The 23,214-nt window shown below is 40.4% G+C and overlaps 2 protein-coding genes across 2 annotated transcripts in view; one reads left to right on the forward strand and one right to left on the reverse strand.

Moving 5' to 3' along the window:
• Nucleotides 1–23,214, reverse strand: part of adamts2a (ADAM metallopeptidase with thrombospondin type 1 motif, 2a) — a 169,128-nt gene that overhangs the window by 50,917 nt on the left and 94,997 nt on the right. The gene's annotated exons all lie outside the window — the stretch shown is intronic.
• LOC141380020 (uncharacterized) lies at nt 18,064–23,056 on the forward strand. Its single transcript, XM_073936056.1, has 2 exons — nt 18,064–20,715; nt 21,084–23,056. Exon 1 carries the CDS (start codon nt 18,318–18,320, stop codon nt 19,800–19,802), a length of 1,485 nt encoding a protein of 494 aa, XP_073792157.1. The 5' UTR covers nt 18,064–18,317; the 3' UTR covers nt 19,803–20,715; nt 21,084–23,056.

Consider the following 23,214-nt stretch of genomic DNA (forward strand, 5'->3'; position numbering starts at 1 on the left):
TAAATTTCTATATTTAGCATTATCAGCAACAGTAGCAAAGATCATTTTTCATATTGAATATTTTACTTTTCAGATGATTCTTTCTTGATGTTTATATTTATTAAAATTACAGGTTCTAAGTTCTGTTTTTTTTTTTAACTAATAATTTTTCCAGTATTATTTTTTGTATAAATGATAAGCAAATGACATTTGTCTCCTCCCATTTTTGATGATCTGAAAAATGGTTAGATCCGTGACTCAAAAACCGTAGTGTGATCTGAACCCTGAGATTTGTGGTCCGTTACAACACTAATTCTGGTAGTACCCACAAAAGCAAAGTCTACTAAAGGAGGTCGGTCTTCTCATTTATGGCTCCTAAACTCTGGAATAGCCTTCCCTACACTCTCAGAAATAAAGGTACGTCAGCTGTCACTGGGGTGGTATCTTTTCGAAAGGTACAAATTTGTATTAAAAAGGTCCATATTAATACCTTAAGGGTACATATTAGTACCTAAAAAGTGTTCCTCTTAAAATGTTTAGGTACTAATATGTACCCTTGAGGTATTAATATGGTCCTTTTAGGTACAAATTTGTACCTTTCGAAGAGTTACCACCCCAGTGACAGCTCACGTACCTTGATTTTTGAGAGTGTACAAACTCTGAGGCTCAGACACACTCTAACAGTAAAAACTAGATTAAAGACCTATCACTTTATTTAAGTGGTAATTAATGCATGACATTGTGCAGCTTCTCCCTGATGGACGACCAGCGTTCTCCAGCCTCCAAAACCTAGACTGCAGCTCTGCACAAGAAATTTTCCAGAGGAGAAATGGTCATTATAACTCTAAAAACTGGACTGACAAAGATTGAATTCACTAGAACAGGGATGTCCAAACTCCTAAGCCGGTGTCCTGCTGAGTTTAGCTCCAACTTGCTTCAGCACACCTGCCAGAAGGTTTTTAGTATATCTAGTAAGATCTTGATTAGCTGGTTCAGGTGTGTTTGATTAGGGTTGGAGCTAAACTCTCAAGGACACTGGCCCTCCAGGACCGGGTGTGGACACCCCTGCACTAGAACTTGAACTATGTTAAGCTGCTTTGACACAATCTATTGTAAGAGCACTATATAAAAAAAAAGATGAATTGAATAAAGTTAAATATTTTGTCATATCAACTTTGGACCCAAGCTTTAAAATTTAAGTCTAAGCATGTCTTAGATGATAAAAAAAAATAGAAATAAATTAAATATGTCACTTTTATTTCAGAAAATGCAAGACATAAATCCTCTAGACAGGTGGAGCTGGGGGAGGTGGAGGGTTTCAGAGACCTTAAAGCACAGTGAACCAGCGTGAAAACATGTCATTGGCTTTGAAATAAGCAGAGGACAGCTATCATATACTACACCATAAATGATTTCAACAAGATATAGAGTAAATATGAATACAGCTGATTTTCAGAGACTAACAGAAAACATATAAATGCATTGTGATAATTGGCTGTAAAGTATGGATAAGTGCTAGTGGGCAACAAATAAACAAAAGATTAAAAAGGCCATATTTACTAATCAGGGCAAATCATCATGAGAGCGTTATTTAAAAGCACATAGACGGGTAAAAGGCTGTGCAAGTGATCAGTTGACATGTTAATTGAAGAACAGCCGCTCCTTTACATAATAACCAACACAATCTAGCAAGAGCCATTCCTATCGGCCCTCCTGTTGTTTTTCTATTTTATTCCGTTATCATACCATATTTTTTCCATATTTTTAATCTTTCAATAGCCCCTTTCACATACCGGTAAATATGCAGTAAAATTTCAGGAACGACTTTACTGGTAAATTCAAAAAAGTGTTGTTCACACAGGCGAGGACATTACGGAATTTTTCCGGAAAAGACCGTTCACACATTCATTCCAAAATACCGGTAAATTCTGACATCATTAACCAGAAATGAGTTCTAAACGGCTGGGTGTGCATTTGTAAACATATGACTACATTACAAACTGTGGATGGATCAGTATTGTGAACAACTTTGATGAAAACATATTAAGAAACACTTTCGCATGTCGAGATGTACATAATTTGTGAGTGTGCTGGTGCTCATGTAACACTAAAGTCTGACCCTTTTCTTAAGCTCATCAGAAAGTGGCAATTGAGACAGTGACCATCAGTCTTTTGTTTATCTGAGAGACAAAGGTGTTAAGAGCCCAGAACTTGCAAAACAGCTTTTTGATCCAATTTACATTCAACATCGTCTCAAACGCAGAGAGACACATGGATCAGGAAACTTACATTTCACAAAAGAGACACAAATGGAATATTTCACTTCATAAACCTGTATATTCAAATGATCATGTATATATTTAATATGCACTGCTTGAAATACTCCACTGTATAAAACTTTGCTTATTAAGGTTTATATATGAATGCTTGGGTAAAGATCAACATTACATAGTAATGTTTAGACTCTATAGATTGCAAATAATGCCTTGGATAAATTAGATGTGGTTTGGAAAGTGAATTATGCATAGAAACATATTTAAGAATCTTAAATATTAAAATAGTTAATCGGTGGACACTGAATATGCAAATGCAGACCACATTTTGGATGACACCTCTCAGTGACCAACTGACAGGATCATCCAATAACAATGCTGGATTTGAAAGGTGACATCCTTCAATCCCGCCTTCCAGAGAAAGTATTAAAGACATTCTCTTAAACAAAGAGAAAGTGTGTGGGGTCAAAAGGTGGTCAAAATGTGTGGTTCATGGTGGTTGAAGGGGTTCTGTCCTAAAGAGTGGTGCAGAAGTGTGGTAGTAACACAGAGTGGTATCAGAACTTTTGCTGCGTGTTCCAGCAAGGATTTTGTAATTGGATTCACAGTGCTTTTTCCTGAAACCAAAGCTTCAAGACCACCACCTCTAGAAATCTGCGTGTCCCAGATTTCCAGGGACTCTACCTTCAAGGAAAAGACGTCGGCGTGTCCCCGACATTGAACCACCACCTATAATTTCTGCGTGTTCCAGAAGATACAGATTTCTACGTTCAAGGACAAAGACGTTGGCGTGTCCCCGACATCAGACCACCACCTCCAGATATCTCCAATTTTTGCGTGTTCCAGAAGATACAGATTTCTACGCTCAAGGATAAAGACGTCGGCGTGTTCCTGACATCGAACCACCACTTCCAGAAACCTCCAGTCTGTGTGTTCCCGAAACTAAAGATTTCTTCCTCTCTTGGCTCAAGAGAGCCAAGTCTGCTCACTTCATGCTTTAAGATTTGCAAGAAGATCCAACTTCTTCCAGCCACTGCATCAAAGGCAGAAACGTAAATATTCCACTTTCCAACCCTCAAAATGAGACCTTGGCAGTGTGTGTTAGTATAAAATATTCTAATGAATTAGATGTTTATAACTGGTATTCATTAATAACAAAAACTTCCTCAGTTCCTTGTTATTGTAGAATAAGGTTTACTTTAACCTAATCACCCTCATCACTTGCCTATGCACTTCATTTATTGTACATTTAGTAATTGTAGTCACCCTTGATTACTATTTTGTTAATAAATACACATTTATTACAATTTTGCCTTCCTTGTGTTGATAATACAGAAAAAGGCTCTACAAGTCAAACAATCTCATTATTCTTCAGATTTGGCCAGATAATAAACTCCTCATTTGTATAATTTAATTAACAACATTTTATTGTTAGTTATTTTGACAGAGGAAAGCTGTCTGGTGCCCCGTTTAAAATGAGTTATTTATCTGTTATTTCTACATTAATTGGTGCCCCCAAGTGGGGCAAAAATATCAATATTAATATCAATACCTAAATATTGATTTTAATATCTGATAAATCCAATTATCACTACATATATTCACAAGCTTTTATTTTCATAAACCGTGCATGTTTTGATTGGCTAAAGTTGACGTCTCACGTCAGTGCGTTCTAGATGTGAACGCACTCTTTCCGGCAATCTTCCTTGTGCGTTCACACAGCGAAGCATTACGGCAAATTACGGGTAATGTTACAACTTCTCTTTCCGGAAAATACCCGTAACGAATTTACCGGTATTTCAAAAAGGGCCTGTTCACACACACAGACCTTTCTGGAAAACTGCCAGTAATTTACAGAAAGGTATGCATGTGTGAAAAGGGCTAAAGGAAATGGCAGTAAATTTGCACAGAGCTGACACTCTCTATACGCATAAATCACCAAACCAAAAGGAGGACCCCTTGTTATCAAATTTGCACTAAGTTTAAGCACTCCTTTCGGCGCAGCTCTTGTCATTGTATCAAGTTTGAGAATTTGATAGGTGTAGGTTTGTGCAGTTCTTAACTTGTAAATTGCAAGATCCCGAACAGATAGGAGTCACGGATCCGGTAAGTTATCAGAGGAAAGAGAGGTGAAGAGGGTTGGAGATTCGCGGAAGAACGTGAAAAGTGGGGGATCGGTAAAATGAGGTATAATTTGAAGATAATTTGTTCCGGCACGAATGCACCCCTGGGTTTGTGTAACCAACAGCAACATAGGACATGTTTTTTGTAGTTTTTTTGGAAGAGGATAAGGTGTGGTGTGGGGTTGTGTTATGCCCTATTTTCACATCCCAGTGTTGACAGGTATGACCAAGAGCAATGCAATTTAAGTCAATGATAAGCGAGTGGAAAATCTACAACACAAGAAACACAAAATGGATTAATTCAATTAGAGCAAATGTGTCAAACTCAAACCCTGCAGGTCAAATGCATCCCACCATATCATTTTATATTGCGAGCACATATGTGAGTAGATTATATGGAAAGTCAATGCAATGAGTGAATGATGCAAAATGCGCATATGTAATGCCCCGAGTTCACTTGAGGAAGGCAAGATTATTAAATACGTTGATTTATTATAAATGCTCACAAAGAAGAACACTGGAAGGACAAGGGGGGAAGACAAACAACAAACGAGATATCAATGGAGAGAATTCCAGACAACGAATGACTAAACACAGGGACTTAGATACACTGGAGATGATTACAATGATTACATACAGTGTATGAACATAGGTGACACAGATGAACATTAACAAATGGTGGGAACGGGAACAAAGGAGCACATGGGGAAGGTCACCTTATGAAAACAAAACACACAAGGAAGACTGGGTGTAACAGCAAGCCTTTGCTGCAAATGTAAAGAAATCACTTCAATCGCATTTTCTGTGCAAGTTCAAGATATCCCAGAAGAGCTGATCATTTTTCTACAAGCATCCTGCATGTACTTTAATGTTATAATAAAATAAAGAGAAAATTATTTAACATTATTAAGAAGTAGTAACATAAGTAACATATAGCCTATACTGTCGTACAGTTATAACCAACACTTTGAGGGCAGCCATAATGCTGAAGTGGCCCTCAGTGAAAACGAGTTTGACACCCATGAATTACAGTATAATATATAGTTATATAGAATGTATATTATATAGTTTGATGCTTTGAAGTGCTTATTTAAGTCATTTTGGTTCTGCGCTTCTATTAGTTGTCATAGTCGAAGTGTCACATCTATCAGTGACCACCTGAGGGCGCTGTAGTGCATCAGGACTCAGTTAGCACTACAGCGTCCCAGAAAGACTACAATCCCATACATACCACGCGCATACACCGGAACACTTACACTGACCCGTCATCTCATCTGTTCTGTGTTACCGTTGATTATCTGGACTATTTATACAACCATTTCACCTCTGTTTTGCATCGCGTCGTTTGTCTACTTTGTCTTCCTTGTCTTCCTTGTCCCCAGTTCTAGTAAGTCTTGCTACCGAGTTTCTTGATCTTGTTTTTGAATTTTTTGCTAAAGTCTAGTTTGTACAGTTATTGTTTCTGAGCCTTGTCTCTGTTTTAGTTTCTAGTTTTGTCGCTTGTTTGTTACTTTGTATTTTGATCACCTTGTTTGTTGCACTGTAAATAAATATCTGCACTTGGATCCGCACCTTTTTGTTTTTGTTTTGTTTTGATCACGCTAAACGTACACGAAGTCACACTGCAGAAAAGTGCCTGAAATCTTCTGACACTCACTGCCAAAATTTCATTGGAATGAAAATGTTATTGCAATGACCACTGATTGGCTGTCGATGAACATGTTAACAATGAAAAAAGTATTTTAGATCGTTTTTAGCCTATGATTGTATAAATCTTTTAAAATTTCTAAATATATATATTTCTCAGACAACCCAGATGTTTTTGGTGTAAAACTTTGGGATTGGTATAACTCGATTGGTAGAGCATTGAGTTATAGTAGCACAACAATGATGGGTTTAATCCCCAAACATGTCTTGATAGAATGTGTGCCTTTCATAGACTATAAATCATGTTCCAATGCCTCTGACAAATGTGTAAAGGTAAATGCAAATATTGTTAATTGGAAATAGGAAAAGATGTGCATAAATAATGTCTTAAAAGGCCCCAAATTTAATTAACCTGCAACTTACTAAGATTGTATGTACTTTCAAACTTTTACCACTAAATTAATTTCCAGTTTAAAAGAAGAGGAACAGTTTTATTCTGCTCACACCTGTCTTGTCTCCATTCATTTACAGAACACCCTGGGGGCAGCCTGGGAAGAAATCTATAAGGAGGTGCTGAGACTCAAGGTGTGTGAAAAAGGAGTGATTGACAAATGGATGACAGCTTGACTAGAGGCCATTAAGAAAAAAAAAAAAAAAAACTAGAACACCTGAACAGATTCAACACTTAAACACATAAATACACAGAATACACATAGTTTGTATACACATATAACACTTAGTTTGTTGATGAAAGTACTGTAAACTTTAAATGAGTGTCTGTGTGTGCAACAACTTCTACTTTTAAATGAATACTAATCCATTTACTATTACCTTTACATTACAATTTGTGTATGAATCAGCCATTTGAATGAATAGCTGTGTCATACATGGCTTTTGAGTAGGTTTTTGATTGATTAATTAATTGATTTGCAACCACTGGGAAAAAAACAAACACATTACAATATAAATATTTTGTGGAGGCACTACAACTTCTAGTCTACCTCCTAAATTTGGATATTGTTTTAATCACAGTCTGTCACGATCCGGTAAAGGGAAACAGGAGCAAGGACCCAAGCGCAGAGTGAAGTAGGATTTATTAATTAAAAAATAAAATAAAAGGCAAAATAAACAACCCCGAGGGGGAAAACACTTCTACAACAAACAATAAATCAAACTTGACTGGGCAGGCACGACAAGGCAGGACTGGACACAGCAAGACAGGTAAACATCGACAACATATGATGACGAACTCGCAAAGGACTGAAAACATGAGGGGGATTATAAAGCAAAAAGTAAATTGACACACAGGTGAACATGACAAACTAATAATGAGTAAACAAGGAGGGTGGGACTAGACAATAGACGGGAGAGCGCATGACACAGAGAGACAATACAAGCCATGCGCTCACATAACACAACACTGAAGCACACGACAAAAGCACGTGACCACAATGTAAACACCGAGCCACGTGCTTTGACAAAAGACGCAAGACACGAGCACACGATGAATGAAAACTCACCATGCGCTCACATATGCAGCATGCATGCTTCATCCCAGCGCCGACCAAAACCGAAACCAACAAGACTGAGACGCTGGGAATGAAACACCATGCTGCTGACAGACGAAAACACAAACACTAGTACAAGAGCGCACGCGTCTGAGGGACGCAGAGCGCGCACGCGGCTGCGTCAAGCAGGAGCGCGCACACTTTGCGTACACCCACGACGGCGCGCGCGCACACAGAGACAGAAACAGGACCAGACACGAGTAGTGTCAGAGATCTGCCGCCAAAACAAGAATTTACAAGATCAGAGTGGCAGAACCCTGACACTACCCCCCCCCAAAAGGGACGCCACCTGGCGTCCCTAAAGGGAACATCCAACAAGGTACAAGACAGACAAGAAACACCACAAGACAACAAAACAGGCAACATCAACAAACACAAGACAGGGAGGTGAACAGGCAAGACATGAAAGGGGGGAGGGAGGGGAGCCAAGTCAGACCCAACAAGACAAACAAGGGAGGGATGGGAGGGCAAAACCAGGGAGGATCAGGAGGGACAGTCCAGGACAGGTGCAATGGATCAGGGACCCCGGCAGGGAACCAGGGTGGAGCCGGAGGATCAGTCCAGGGTGGCAGAGGCATGCTCCAAGGTGGAGCAGGAGGGACAACCCAAGGAGGATCGGCCTGGGATAGCAAGGCAGGAGGCCTGTAGGGAGCTGGCCGGGATGAAGGCCTGTGGGGAGCCGGCTGGTCTAGAGGCGACTTAACTAAAGCCGGCGGGACTGAAGACCAGAGGGGAGCCGGCGGGGCTGAAGACCAGAGGGGAGCCGGCAGGGCTGAAGACCAGAGGGGAGCGGGCAGGGCTGAAGACCAGAGGGGAGCCGGCGGGGCTGAAGACCAGAGGGGAGCCGGAGGGGCTGAAGACCAGAGGGGAGCCGGAGGGGCTAGGAGCCGGGCTGGGGCCGGCTGGGCAAGACGTCTGGGGTGCGCCGGCAGGGCAAGACGTCTGGTTGGGGCCGGCAGGGAAAAGAGCCGGGCTGGGGCCGGCAGGGCAAGACGTCTGGTTGGGACCGGCAGGGCAAGGAGCCGGGCTGGGGCCGGCAGGGCTAGACGTCTGGTAGGTGCCGGCAGGGAAAGACGTCTGGTAGGTGCCGGCAGGGAAAGACGTCTGGTAGGTGCCGGCAGGGAAAGACGTCTGGTAGGTGCCGGCAGGGAAAGACGTCTGGTAGGTGCCGGCAGGGAAAGACGTCTGGTAGGTGCCGGCAGGGCAAGACGTCTGGTAGGTGCCGGCAGGGCAAGACGTCTGGTAGGTGCCGGCAGGGCAAGACGTCTGGTAGGTGCCGGCAGGGCAAGACGTCTGGTAGGTGCCGGCAGGGCAAGGAACCGGGCTGGGGCCGGCAGGGCTTGACGTCTGGGTGGTGCCGGCAGGGAAAGGAGCTGGGCTGAAGCCGGCACGGCAAGACGTCTGGGTGGCGCCGGCAGGGCAAGACGTCTGGGTGGCGCCGGGAGAGCAAGACGTCTGGGTGGCGCCGGCAGGGCAAGACGTCTGGGTGGCGCCGGCTGGGCAAGACGTCTGGGTGGCGCCGGCAGGGCAAGGAGCCAGACTGGGACCGGCACTGAGCTGCGCTCAGGGGCTGGAGCCGACACTGGAGGGCGCTCTGGGGCTGGAGCCGACACTGGAGGGCGCTCTGGGGCTGGAGCCGACACTGGAGGGCGCTCTGGGGCTGGAGCCGACACTGGAGGGCGCTCTGGGGCTGGAGCCGACACTGGAGGGCGCTCTGGGGCTGGAGCCGACACTGGAGGGCGCTCTGGGGCTGGAGCCGACACTGGAGGGCGCTCTGGGGCTGGAGCCGACACTGGAGGGCGCTCTGGGGCTGGAGCCGACACTGGAGGGCGCTCTGGGGCTGGAGCCTTCTGAATTTCCTCCTGAAGAATCACTCTCTCCTTTAGCTGCAGAGCAGAGGGCAACAGAGAGCTGGGATTGGGATGTTCGCCATAAGCAGCCTGATGAACCAAATGCTCCACAAACTGATGGTAAGATAGCCCTCCCAATTTCAGCATCTGCTGGATATTGAGGGGCTTGTCGAGGGCATAGTTAAGGAGGTTCACCAGGGCTTGATCATTAAACCCCAGCCCCTCTGCTGCCACACAAAATTTAGCCGCAAAACTTTCCACCTTCATGCCACGTTGCCGCAGCGACTGCAGACTGATGAGCTGCAGTATGCGGCTGGAGAAAGGGTTGTCTTCACTCTGCTGGGTCCTCATTTTTGGCGAGTTCGTACTGTCACGATCCGGTAAAGGGAAACAGGAGCAAGGACCCAAGCGCAGAGTGAAGTAGGATTTATTAATTAAAAAATAAAATAAAAGGCAAAATAAACAACCCCGAGGGGGAAAACACTTCTACAACAAACAATAAATCAAACTTGACTGGGCAGGCACGACAAGGCAGGACTGGACACAGCAAGACAGGTAAACATCGACAACATATGATGACGAACTCGCAAAGGACTGAAAACATGAGGGGGATTATAAAGCAAAAAGTAAATTGACACACAGGTGAACATGACAAACTAATAATGAGTAAACAAGGAGGGTGGGACTAGACAATAGACGGGAGAGCGCATGACACAGAGAGACAATACAAGCCATGCGCTCACATAACACAACACTGAAGCACACGACAAAAGCACGTGACCACAATGTAAACACCGAGCCACGTGCTTTGACAAAAGACGCAAGACACGAGCACACGATGAATGAAAACTCACCATGCGCTCACATATGCAGCATGCATGCTTCATCCCAGCGCCGACCAAAACCGAAACCAACAAGACTGAGACGCTGGGAATGAAACACCATGCTGCTGACAGACGAAAACACAAACACTAGTACAAGAGCGCACGCGTCTGAGGGACGCAGAGCGCGCACGCGGCTGCGTCAAGCAGGAGCGCGCACACTTTGCGTACACCCACGACGGCGCGCGCGCACACAGAGACAGAAACAGGACCAGACACGAGTAGTGTCAGAGATCTGCCGCCAAAACAAGAATTTACAAGATCAGAGTGGCAGAACCCTGACACAGTCTGTGTTTTCTCTGGCTTTTTTCTTTCTTTTGAGAGTGATTTGTCCTATAGATTTAATTGTGATTATTTGATTAATCAATTGCTATACTTGAAGTAATCAATTAGATCAAACAAATGAATGCTTAATAAACAAATAAAGCCCAGGGGTTTAAAACATAGCGGCAAAGTATAAGTATATAAACTTTGTCTAGTATATAAACTATTGCTACAATATTTTTTTTGTGTGTGTGTCTTATTAAAACACAGTAAAAACATTTTATTTTAGTTCATATAATGCATACATTTATAAGCAGAGCCTATTCTATTGTAAACCAAATCTCCTACCACAGCTATGCTGATGACACTCAGATCTACATAGCCTTACTGCCTAATGACTTCAGCCCCACTGACACCCTCTGCCAGTGCATTGATGAAATGAACAGTTGTATGTGCCAAAACTTTCTTCAATTAAACAAAGAGAAAACTGAAGTCATTGCGTTTGGAAACAGAGATGAGGTTCTCAAGGTGAATGCATGCCTTGGCTCTAATGGTCAAACAACAAAAAAATAAGGTCAAGAATCTTGGTGTGATTCTGGAGTCAGATCTGAATTTGAAGCAGTAAGTAAATCAGCATAATATAATCTCAAAAATACTGCAAGAATTAGATGCTTTATTTCAAGTGAAGACTTAGAGAAACTTGTTCATGCTTTTATCAGCAGCAGGGTGGATTACTGTAACGGCCTCCTCCTTGGCCTTCCCAATCAGACAGTTGAAGCTCATCCAGAATGCTTCTGCCAGGATTCTGGCCAGAACCAGAAAATCCGAGCACATCACACCTGTCCTCAGGTCTTTACACTGGCTCACAGTTACATTCAGAATAGATTTAAAGTATTATTACTTGTCCATAAATCACTAAATGGCCTAGGACCTCAATACATTGCAGATATGCTCACTGTAAACAAACCTAACCGATCACTTAGATAAAATAAATTCAAAATTCCAAAAGTTCAATCAAAGCAGGTGAATCCACCTTCAGCTATTACGCGTCCACTGCTGGATTCAGTTCCAGATAATGATCAGATGTGCTCCAACATTAGGCACAGTCAAATCAAGACTGAAAACAAATCTGTTTAGCTGTGCCTTTACTGAATGAGCACTGTGCTACACCCGACAGATCACACTATAATGTCTTTCCTTTCTTTTTCATTCCTTAATAACCTATTTAACACATTTTAACAAGTTTTTTTTATATCTGTTTTAATCATTTTTAATTCTTTTAATCATTTTTATTATCTTGTTTCTGTTATATTTGTTTATGTAAAGCACTTTCAATTACCTTTGTGTATAAAATATGCTATATAAAAATATTGCCTTGACTTGTATGTTGAAGTAACAGTTCATTATCATTGTTATCATGAACAGAAATGGTATAATATCAGTCTCCAAGAAACAGTGCCAGGTAACCTTGTTCCCACCTGAAACCATGTGTCAGCATTCAGTAATGACAGCTCTGTAACCCAGGCACATAAATGACTATTATCAGCCCATACTCTCTTGTTTCATTCTCTTCTCTCCCACACACACACATACAATGCTAATCACCTTAGCAGTGAGTCTCTCATTAGCACTGGCTGTATCTGGCCCTCTCCAGGACCCTGTCAGTATTTTATTAGTCCTGATCTCTGCTTGTAGCTGGCAGGTAGCTAATTGACGTGTAAGAGGCCAAAGTGCCAGAAAATCATTAGGACTAAATTAATAATGCAGCAAGGTCTTCCATCAGAGGTTGTCTTCTGCTTAGCAATGGAACCACCATGCAAACCAAAATGACCCGCCAATGAGGGAATCACAAGGATGGAGGAATACCAGAGTTGCAAGAGCTTCAGAATTGGTAGAAAGAAACATTTGATGCCGATATTAGGGCTGTGCAATTAATCGAAAATTCAGTTTCGGTTGCGATTTTGGTTTCTAACGATTATGAAAGAACATTAATCTAAATGAAACGATTATTGCATCATTTACCGCCCTTTCCAATTGTACACATTTGTTTTTCTGCAAAGCTCAGTTTCACGTGAACATAACTAAAAGTATGTACTGTACTGTAACGTTTGCAGCATGGGCTGTGCATCATTCATTGATTTATAGTCAAATCATTCATGTTTTTAAAAGCGCAACGAGTGCATGCTGTTGTGTGTGTGCGCTCAGCATCAGATACGAGCAGAGCACACACATTTAAAGTCATCTTAATGTGAGCGCATTAATGTTCAAATACATGCAAATTTGTGTCAACACGTGATGTTTAGTGCTTATTCATATTAACCCTCATTTGTGTACTAAACAAACGAATGTTAGATGAGGATCAAAAGACAGCATCTGACAGCATCTTTACCCTTTGTCTATTACTTCGCCCACAGACAGCCAGCAACAAGCAGTGAGACACTACAGTTTGACAAATATTACTGCTGTTAGACACCAAATGTACTTTTGAGACTTTTTAACCGAGAATGTAGCTGTTCTAGATTGCATCTATGCAGTTTATTTATAAGAATAGGGCCTATTTTAAAATATTTACAATTTCTGAGAGAGCTCGGCCATTAGCCTGCCATAGTAGAGACCAAAGACAGTTGATGTTTTCTATCCACAAGATAGCGACAGAACCGTATAACAAGCCCTAACACTTAGAAGATTATAACAGTCTGATTTCTAACTATAGCTGTTCAAATCATTATTAAACTGGTAAGCATATCTGCCAACACACCCGTTTTATCCTGGGAGTATCCCGTAATTCAGCCCAGTCTCCCGCAACCATCCTGTTTATAATTTGTCCCGGAAAACTTCCATAATTTCACCCACCCCCCTCTTTGGTAGAGACTGTAAACACCCCCGGGTTGCCAACTTTGGTACAAAACCCGATTGCAGTAGCCGCCCAAAACCTGCTGCATACTATCCCGGTTCTCAACAGTGTTATAAGGTATATGCCGAACTAGTGTTTTTCCCATACTGATAAACTTCCGATGACCTGTTATGAGTTTTTTTTTTTCCATTTTATACCATTCCTTTTACAGCATCGATGTTGTAATGTAATTAAAATACTGTCAGGGTTCAGGAAGGATGAGGGAGCGAGGACTCAAGTGCAAACAGGATAATTTATTGATATTAAAAATAAAACAAAAGAAGAACAAAAACCACCCCGAGGGGGAAAAACATAACTATGACACTAACAAACAAACTTGGCTGGCATGACAAGAGCAGGAACACATGGGGAGTTTAGACGTCGAACTAGCACAGGACTGAAAACATGAGGGGATTTTAAAGCAAAAGTAAATTGACACAAACAGGTGAACATGACAAAAAATAATGAGTTAACAAGGAGGGTGAGACTAGACAATAGACGGGAGAGTGCATGACACAGAGAGACAACACAAGCCATGCGCTCACATAAAACAGGACAAGAACATGCAGCCAATGAGAGAACTTATTAACCGCATGTTCATGACAAGACAAGCACAACACTGAAGCACACGACAAAAGCACGTGACCACAATGTAAACACGTAGCCACGTGCTTTGACAGACGCAAGACACGAGCACACGATGACTGAAAACACTCACCGTGCGCTCACACACGCAGCATGCATGCTTCATCCCAGCGCTGACCAAAACCGAAACCAACTAGACTGAGACGCTGGGAATGAAACACCACGCTGCAGACAGACAAAAACACAAACACGAGTACAAGAGCGCGCGCGTCTGAGACACGCAAAGCCAACGCGCCCGCATCAAGCAGGAGCGTGCACACTCTGTGTACACTCACGACGGCGAGCGCACACAAAGACACACAATGACAGAAACAGGACCAGACACAGCTAGTGTCAGAGCTCTGCCACCAAAACAAGAATTTCCAAGACCAGAGTGGCAGAACCCTGACAAATACAATCAGTTAAATAGACTTTGGCATTCATTAGGTTGCTCAAGCGTAAAATGACACAAATAGCCGTTTACTCGCACGTGCCTGTCAGAATCGGCAGGCTAGAAGCTCCATTGAATATACTGTGGTAAAATAAATGCTCATAATATAAAGACATGGCGGGGAAACTTAAAAACGTTTTTCCTTATCACAAACACAACAGAAGTATGGTAGTGATTGCGTTGCTTTTTTCGGGGTTAATTATTGTGAAATCCCGATTGCAAAAGAGAAATAATGTAGACTGTAACACTGTAAGAAGATATCTCTGTAGATGGAGGGCATTTCATGTCACGTTCAGCCTTATAATCTTAAAGTGTGAGCAAAATCAGCTGTTTTGTAATCTCTTTATACATTACGCTATGGAAAGTCATTCAAACACTAGCTCTAAAGTGACGTTGGTGAATTAGTAACGGTTTCTGCTGTTCTGACGCCAGCATCAGATGTGAATAAATGGCAGAAGAAAGTAGTTGCTAATAAAAAGGGGTTTTTAGACTCTTATTTGATTTTCTTATTTATATACATGATTGTGCCATTGAACTGTTGTAAAACGCAATATCAAACTCGTAGCAGTGCGATATGGCTGTATATCAGCACTGGTGGGAGGCAGCATCCGCACTAGTGCTGATATACAGCCATATCGCACTGCTACGAGCACTGCTACAAATATTATAGAAAATACTATGAAAAATTCCTGAATCTGTTAAACATCTTTGAGAAATATAAAATAATATATAAAAATATAAATAAATATTTACAGAAGGCCAAATTATTTTGACTTTAAATGATAATCATTTTGAATAATTGTAATTACAATTATGACCAAAATAATCATGACTTTGATTTTTCCCATAGTCGAGAAGCCCTAGTTGATATCTTTTTTTTAGACAAAAAAATATTATAATTATTATTATTATTTTTTGGTTTTGCATGCAAATGCACTACTACAATTGCCACAAGGGGCACTATAATGATATTAGAGCTAAACAGTTGGCTGTAGCAGGCAAAATGATATTATGCAGCACTGTTACCTAGTTGTGGACTATTTTCAGGTACTGCATAATATCAGGCCCCATTTACACTAATACATTTTAGTTTTCAAATGCGTATGTTTTGCTACGGTTACGCCTTCCGTCCATACTACCCCAAAGTTTTTGAGCCCTAAAACGGAGCATTTTGAAAATGCTGGAGAGGCTGTTTTCATTTTAAAAGGAGGCTGCTGCTCAATGTCAGTGTGGATAGAGGAAACCAGAAACATCTGAAAACACAGGAATGGCCGCAGATCTTCGCCTATCTGATTGGGCCTTTTCCTTAACATTAAGTGCACAAAGTTCAGTCTTGCATCAATTCCTTGTAAGTTCAGACTTCGCAAGTTTGATATGGAAAACAAACTTCCGAGGACATGTCGGGTTAATCTTTAAAGGGAACAGAGTAGTCAACTTTATAACATCATTCATGACACCCTGATTTGATTTGATTTATTTATTTTTGAACAGAAATTTCCTACATAAAAATTCTTTAACAAAAAACACATTTCAACATGGTCGAAAATGGAGCAAGATGAAGCACAAGCTTATTATTTTCCCATCCCACTATCATACACATCATTCGTCTATCTCTTCAACTTATTTCTTCTTTTACTTATCTCTTCTTTTTATATGACACACATGAGCTTTGCTTGAGACATATTTGATCCTTTTGGCATATGTTTGATTCCATTTGTGCATTTTTTTATAACATACACTTAAAAAAAATAATACATACATAGTATTACTAACGGCCAATAAGTGAAAAATTTATCGTATTTTTTCTTAATTTAATATTTTTCAATCATCATTATATTTCTTTAATGTTATATATTTATACAACTTTTTGAATGTATTAATATCCTGACATTGTTTGAAAATCTGTTCTAGACTGTTCCATAATTTCACACTACATACAGACATGCACAACCTTTTAAAGTTGGCCTTGTTTTTAACCTCCTAGAATCTTGTTCTTCTCTCAGATTATATCCCTTTGTCTTTCTTCAAAAAACTTTGTATGCATTTTGGAATTTATTCCTAGCTTTAAACATAAATTGTGCTGTTTTAAATTTAACCAAATCATTGAACTTAGGTATCTTCAGTTTAAAAAAAATAAAGAATTTTTATGCTCCAAATACCATCAATTTAATAACTTTTTTTACATTGTACATTAGGCTATGTTGTACATATGGCTATGTTGTATCTTAATAAAATGAAAACATTATATAAGGAACTTCCTATTTATTTTGATATTAACTTAACAGACACCAAAAATGTTGAGGCATTATGTAGCTACAAATTATATGACCGTCATTTTTACTGTATGCAAATTTATAAAAACGGAGCCTAAAACATAGTTGCCTCATTTTCTTCGAAAAATACGAAACATACTGTCTCTTTTGCTTGAATATCAGTTTTAATATTCAATAATGGACATTGTAAAAGTATGACATACAATAAGTGTATACAATAAAGGCAAGCACTCAGTCAAATGTGCAGAATCAGTGTAAGCGGTTAAATAAATTAATTTATTAACTTATCTTTGCTCCCAGGCAAAACACATTACCTGAGAACACATAATAAATTAAAAGGACCTGTTAGATGAAGAGAAGATGAATGAAATATCAAATTTAACAACTTAATGTGATGAAATCCAGTGGAAGATTCTTGCATTAACTGCAGAAAGGCAAATAAAAAGTTTTCGACTGACTAGCTAAAGGTACATCATCCACATCGTTATGCTAGCAGTCAATCCCATAAGGTCTCTCTAAATTAGATTGATTATAATATTAATAGTTTATTATACACACACATTCGGTTATAATGAAAAGAGTATTTTTTTCTGCAGTAGCCTAAATAAATCTTAAACATTAGACATGCTTTTACATTACTGTATTTACAAAAATAGCCTATAAATACCCTAATAATAAACTTTTCTTATTAAGAAATTATTTTTAAAATCTGCTTATTTTTATGTTGTTGACTCCCAAAACACCGGTGACTCATTTATGCGAATGTGTTTATAAAATCATAAACATTTTCTGATTATTTGACTGCATTTTGCAACTAAAAGAGCATATTTTTCAACTGCAACGAGGCCAATAAACCAAGAAAGATAACCAAACCGATAAGTGGTATCTATGAAAGTAGTAATACTGTTAAAACCTTAATGATATCTATCCCTAATTGCACATGAATCACATACAATTTGAAACATGATTCAATGCCCCAAAACAACCTTTTGCTTTTATGACTAGCAGTAAAAGTAATTAGAAATATCATTGTAAGTTATTCTGATAACAAACATCCAAACTTCATCAACACAATTCAAGTTTTGTTTAAATGATTAGACATTTACAATAACAATTCATTGAAATTCCTACACATAGCCTTTTTATGTTTGTTCAAATGGACTACATGACAAAAGAGATAAATAATAAAATTGGAGGAAAAGGCAGAAAATGATTAGTTGTGCGGGTTTGGTTTGGACTACTTCCTGCTTTGCTACTGTTCGGACGTCTTTGCCCACTGCTCCGCTCTTCGCACTCTTGCTTTTATATCTTATACCCTAATTTTAACTTGAGCCTATCAGCACAGTGCTCAAACAACATGGCTTGAAGATCAGCATCGATTCTACAAACTTTCTGGAATATAGCTTTACTAACAAGAGGGAAATTTCGTCTAAACAATCCTCCAGCTACCAGCTGCTTACATTCCGGAGACGGGAAGACACGGCTGTGAAAATGCCTCTGGATCGGATTAATTCAGATTCTCATTGCTGTACAAACTGCCACAAACTTCTACAAAAGATTGCAGTTCTTGAAACGAAGTTGCTTGCGATCCGACCAGAACTTCAGCTTCATTGTGGATTCTCTCAGCACACAGCCGGTGAGTCCCATAAATCTGTTCCTGCTACTGTTTTGAGCACAGAAAAACAGAAAAGAACTGTTGAAAATGAGCATTGGCATAAACAAGGTGCGAGACCAAAGGGTACTCGTGGGGTCAGATCATACGCTGCCGCATTAGCGTCTTCTACCCCAAATACAGCTCGGACTCAAATACAGCTTCAGAACAGATATGAAGTTTTGAGTAATATGGGTAAAGAATCCCCAAATGCAGTCAGACAGAGATCGCATGATTCAGCAACTAATTCTGCATGGAACAGAGGCTCAAGGCCGACTAGACAGCGGCATTCTGCTCCGATCGCAACAGAGATAAGAACACTAGTCGTAGGAGATTCAATAATCAAGAATTTCAGGAGCAAATCTACTATGACATACTGCTTTCCTCATGCAACAGTTTCTGATGTAAACAAAGAACTTGAGGAAATTCTGAAAAAGCACAATACTGCAAAACGGATTATCATCCATGTGGGGAAGAATGATATTCGGAAGGAACAGTCAGAACTGCTCAAGAAAGATTTCTGTGAGCTCTTGGAAACAGCTGAAAGACTGAAGGTTCAGCCGTTCATAAGTGGACCACTCCCTGCAAGAGGGACAAATATGTTTTCACGGCTTCTTGGTCTAAATGTATGGCTACAGAAAACATGTAACAAGAAAGGACTGAATTTCATCGACAACTTCAATCTCTTCTGGAACCAAAGACAGCTGTTTACATCAGACGGCCTTCATCCAAACAAACTTGGTGCAAAGGTGCTAAAGGACAATATTTTTTTCTCCCTCAATCATCCATCAGCTGTGTGTGCCACTGAACTGAATTGTACACACACACCTAGCAAATGTCCGGATGACCACAGGACCTCAAATCAGCTCCTGAGTGGACTTGTGGCTGACGAATCACCCAAGGACAGTGATAATGCCATGCAGCCAAAACACCCAATGTTGATAGAGACACTATCAGTTGCCCTCTGCTCAACACAGGCAGACTGTGACGCATCAGAACAGCATCAAGTCTCGTCACTCAAAAATGATCCTCAGGAAAACATATTTCTGCAGACAGAATCTCCAGATGCACAGCCCCTGTCACCGGACACGTTCTCATTGTCACAATGTTCACCACTCTTGGGTTTTTCAAAAAAGATGGAGGAACTGGTGTATGCTGGAACTAAACTTTCACACTCCATTGCCGCAAGCCCCCAGTTACCAACCAAAAAGCGGCCTGCTCCACAACCACCTATGAGCCAACCTGGAAGAGCCCTCCGATCGCACCGCCAGGGCCCAAACAACAACGCCCCATCTTCAGCTGGTGAACACAAGAGCTCTCTGTAATGTGTGTCGGGGACCTGCTTAGATAACAGTGTCTTTATCAAATGTTTTCAGAACAAGCAGGAACCCAGTGTGTCTGTAGCTTTCTCTACGCAGATATGTGTTGTGTTAAGTGACAGAAAACCAAAGACTTCATCAGGCCGTTTGGCAAATCATTCAAATCTGGTGTCTATTAAATGTAGATCTGAGACTACTATAGAAAAAACAGCTAAAACTGTTAAGTCAGCGCTTTTAAACATCAGATCACTCAACAATAAGTCTCTTTTAGTCAATGATTTTATCAACACAAATAGCCTTGATTTTATGCTTTTAACTGAAACTTGGCTAGATGACAGTTGTAGTGCAGCAGTTCTGAATGAAGCAGCTCCTTTAAACTTTGACTTTTTGAGTGTTTGCAGAGTTAATATTAGAGGTGGAGGCATCGCTGCCCTGTTTAAAGATGTCTATGAATGTAAACAAGTGTCATTTGGTGACTATTTGTCTTTTGAATATCTGAGTATAGCACTAAAAGGGTCTCCACGCATCTTACTGATCATTATCTACAGACCTCCAAAATATTCTCCAGCTTTTATTGAGGATTTTACAGAGCTGTTATCAATTGTAACCTCTGAATTTGATTATTTTAGTATTGCTGGGGATTTTAATATTCACATTGATAATCCAGAAATCAATGCTGTAAAAGAACTGATGACTGTTTTTAACACTTTTGATCTGACTCAGCATGTTCAAGGACCCACACACAATCGTGGACACACTCTTGATCTACTTATAACTAAGGGTTTACACATTTCATCGACTGTTGTTAAGGATGTGGCACTATCTGATCATTTCTGTATCTTTTTTGATATATTGATCACTCCAGCTATTAAAGACAGATCTATCTCTGTCAGAAAGAGATGCATAAATGAGAACACCAGTGAGCAGTTTATGAAGGCCATATCGCTAGCACCAAGTATATCTGCAGATTCTGTTGATTCTCTCCTTGATTTGTTCAATTCTAAAATTGAGAATGTCATAAATGACATCGCTCCTGTTAAAGTCAAGAAGATGACTGGCAGGCAAAAGGGATCTTGGACAAGGTCACCTAGAGTACAAATGATGAAAAGACAGTGCAGAAAAGCTGAGCGTATGTGGAGAAAGACGAAACTAGTAGTCCATTATAATATCTATAAAGACAGTCTTCATGCCTTTAATATGGAACTAAACACTGCTAGACAGACTTTCTTTTCAAGCCTTATAAACAGCAACTTAAATAATGCTCGCACACTCTTTGCAACGATAGAGAGACTCACAAACCCCCCCAGTCGGATTCCAAGTGAGCTCCTCTCTGAAAGCAAATGTAATGAGTTTGCTCATTTCTTCACTGATAAGATTAATAATATCAGAAAGGCAATCAGCTCATCCAATCAGTCAAGTTGTGTCGATATCAAACAAGCTCAACCACAACTTGAGAAGTCAGACATTATGTCTGATTTCATGGCAATTAACGGCAAAATCTTAGAAGAAATTGTGCAAGTTATGAAAACATCAACCTGCAGTCTTGACACGCTCCCCACATCATTCTTCAAAACGGTGTTTACCTGTTTAGACATGGATCTTCTAAAAGTGGTAAATGCTTCACTTCTCTCAGGGGTTTTTCCAAACTCACTTAAAACTGCAGTTGTTAAACCCCTCTTGAAGAAGAGCAACCTGGATAACACCCTATTGAGCAATTACAGTCCAATCTCAAATCTCCCTTTCATTGGCAAAATCATTGAAAAAGTTGTTTTTAACCAGGTTAACAAGTTCTTAAACTTCAGGGGGTGTTTAGACAATTTTCAATCTGGTTTCAGAGCACATCACAGTACAGAGAGCGCTCTTATAAAGATAATCAATGATATACGCCTAAATACAGATTCAGGTAAAATAACAGTGCTGGTATTGTTGGATCTCAGTGCTGCATTTGACACTGTCGATCACAGCATACTTCTGGATAGGCTGGAAAACTGGGTTGGGCTGTCTGGCACGGTCCTCAAATGGTTTAGATCTTACCTTGAAGGTAGAGGTTACCATGTCAGCATAGGTGACCATAGGTCGAGGTGGACACCCATGACGTGTGGAGTCCCACAAGGCTCGATTCTGGCACCTCTCCTGTTCAACCTTTACATGCTCCCTCTGAGCCAAATAATGAGAAAGAACCAAATCTCCTACCACAGCTATGCTGATGACACTCAGATCTACTTAGCCTTACTGCCTAATGACTACAGCCCCATTGACACCCTCTGCCAATGCATTGATGAAATGAGCAATTGGATGTGTCAAAACTTTCTTCAGTTAAACAAAGAGAAAACTGAAATGATTGTGTTTGGAAACAAAGATGAGGTTCTCAAGGTAAATGCGTACCTTGGCACTAAAGGTCAAACGACAAAAAGTAAGGTCAAGAATCTTGGTGTGACTCTTGAGTCAGATCTGAGTTTCAACAGTCATGTCAAAGCAGTCAGTAAATCAGCATACTATCATCTCAAAAACATAGCAAGAATCAGATTCTTTGTTTCTAGTGAAAATTTAGAAAAACTTGTTCATGCTTTTATCAGCAGCAGGGTAGATTACTGTAATAGACTCCTCACTGGTCTTCCTAAAAAGACAGTCAGACAGTTGCAGCTCATCCAGAACGCTGCAGCCAGAATTCTAACCAGAACCAGAAAATCAGAGCACATCACACCTGTCCTCAGGTCTTTACACTGGTTGCCAGTTACATTCAGAATAGATTTTAAAGTATTATTACTGGTCTATAAATCACTAAATGGCCTAGGACCTAAATACATCACAGATATGCTCACTGAATACAAACCTAACAGATCACTCAGATCATTAGGATCATATAAACTAGAAGTTCCAAGAGTTCAGTCAAAGCAGGGTGAATCAGCTTTCAGCCACTATGCCCCTCGCTGCTGGAATCAGCTTCCAGAAATGATCAGATGTGCTCCAACATTAGGCACATTCAAATCAAGACTGAAAACACATCTGTTTAGCTGTGCCTTTACTGAATGAGCACTGTGCTGCGTCCGACAGATTTCACTATCATGTTTTTCTCTTCTTCTTCATTCTTTTATATCACATTTTACCTGTTTTTATGTTTTGTTTTGTTTTTACGCATTTTTATTATTTGTTTTTATTTTTATTTTACTTGTTTCTTTTATTATTGTTTATGTAAAGCACTTTGAATTGCCATTGTGTATGAAATGTGCTATATAAATAAACTTGCCTTGCCTTGCCTTGCCTTGCCTTGCCTTGCCTTGCCTTGCCTTGCCTTGCCTTGGTGGGAAGTTCATTACTAGTCTGGTCTTGTCGAGGGTCTCAAGTACATCAATATTTCAGGTAGGAAACATTGTCAGGGATGTGAATGTAATTTCTTGACACAGAACAGTTGTCAGGG

This window comes from Danio rerio, chromosome 21, assembly GCF_049306965.1.
Source record: "Danio rerio strain Tuebingen ecotype United States chromosome 21, GRCz12tu, whole genome shotgun sequence".
Classification (NCBI taxonomy): Eukaryota; Metazoa; Chordata; class Actinopteri; order Cypriniformes; family Danionidae; genus Danio; species Danio rerio.

Bases quoted from the DNA above. Each gene is read 5' to 3' on its own strand.
- LOC141380020 (XM_073936056.1), top strand. From the start codon at position 18,318: ATGCCTCTGGATCGGATTAATTCAGATTCTCATTGCTGTACAAACTGC.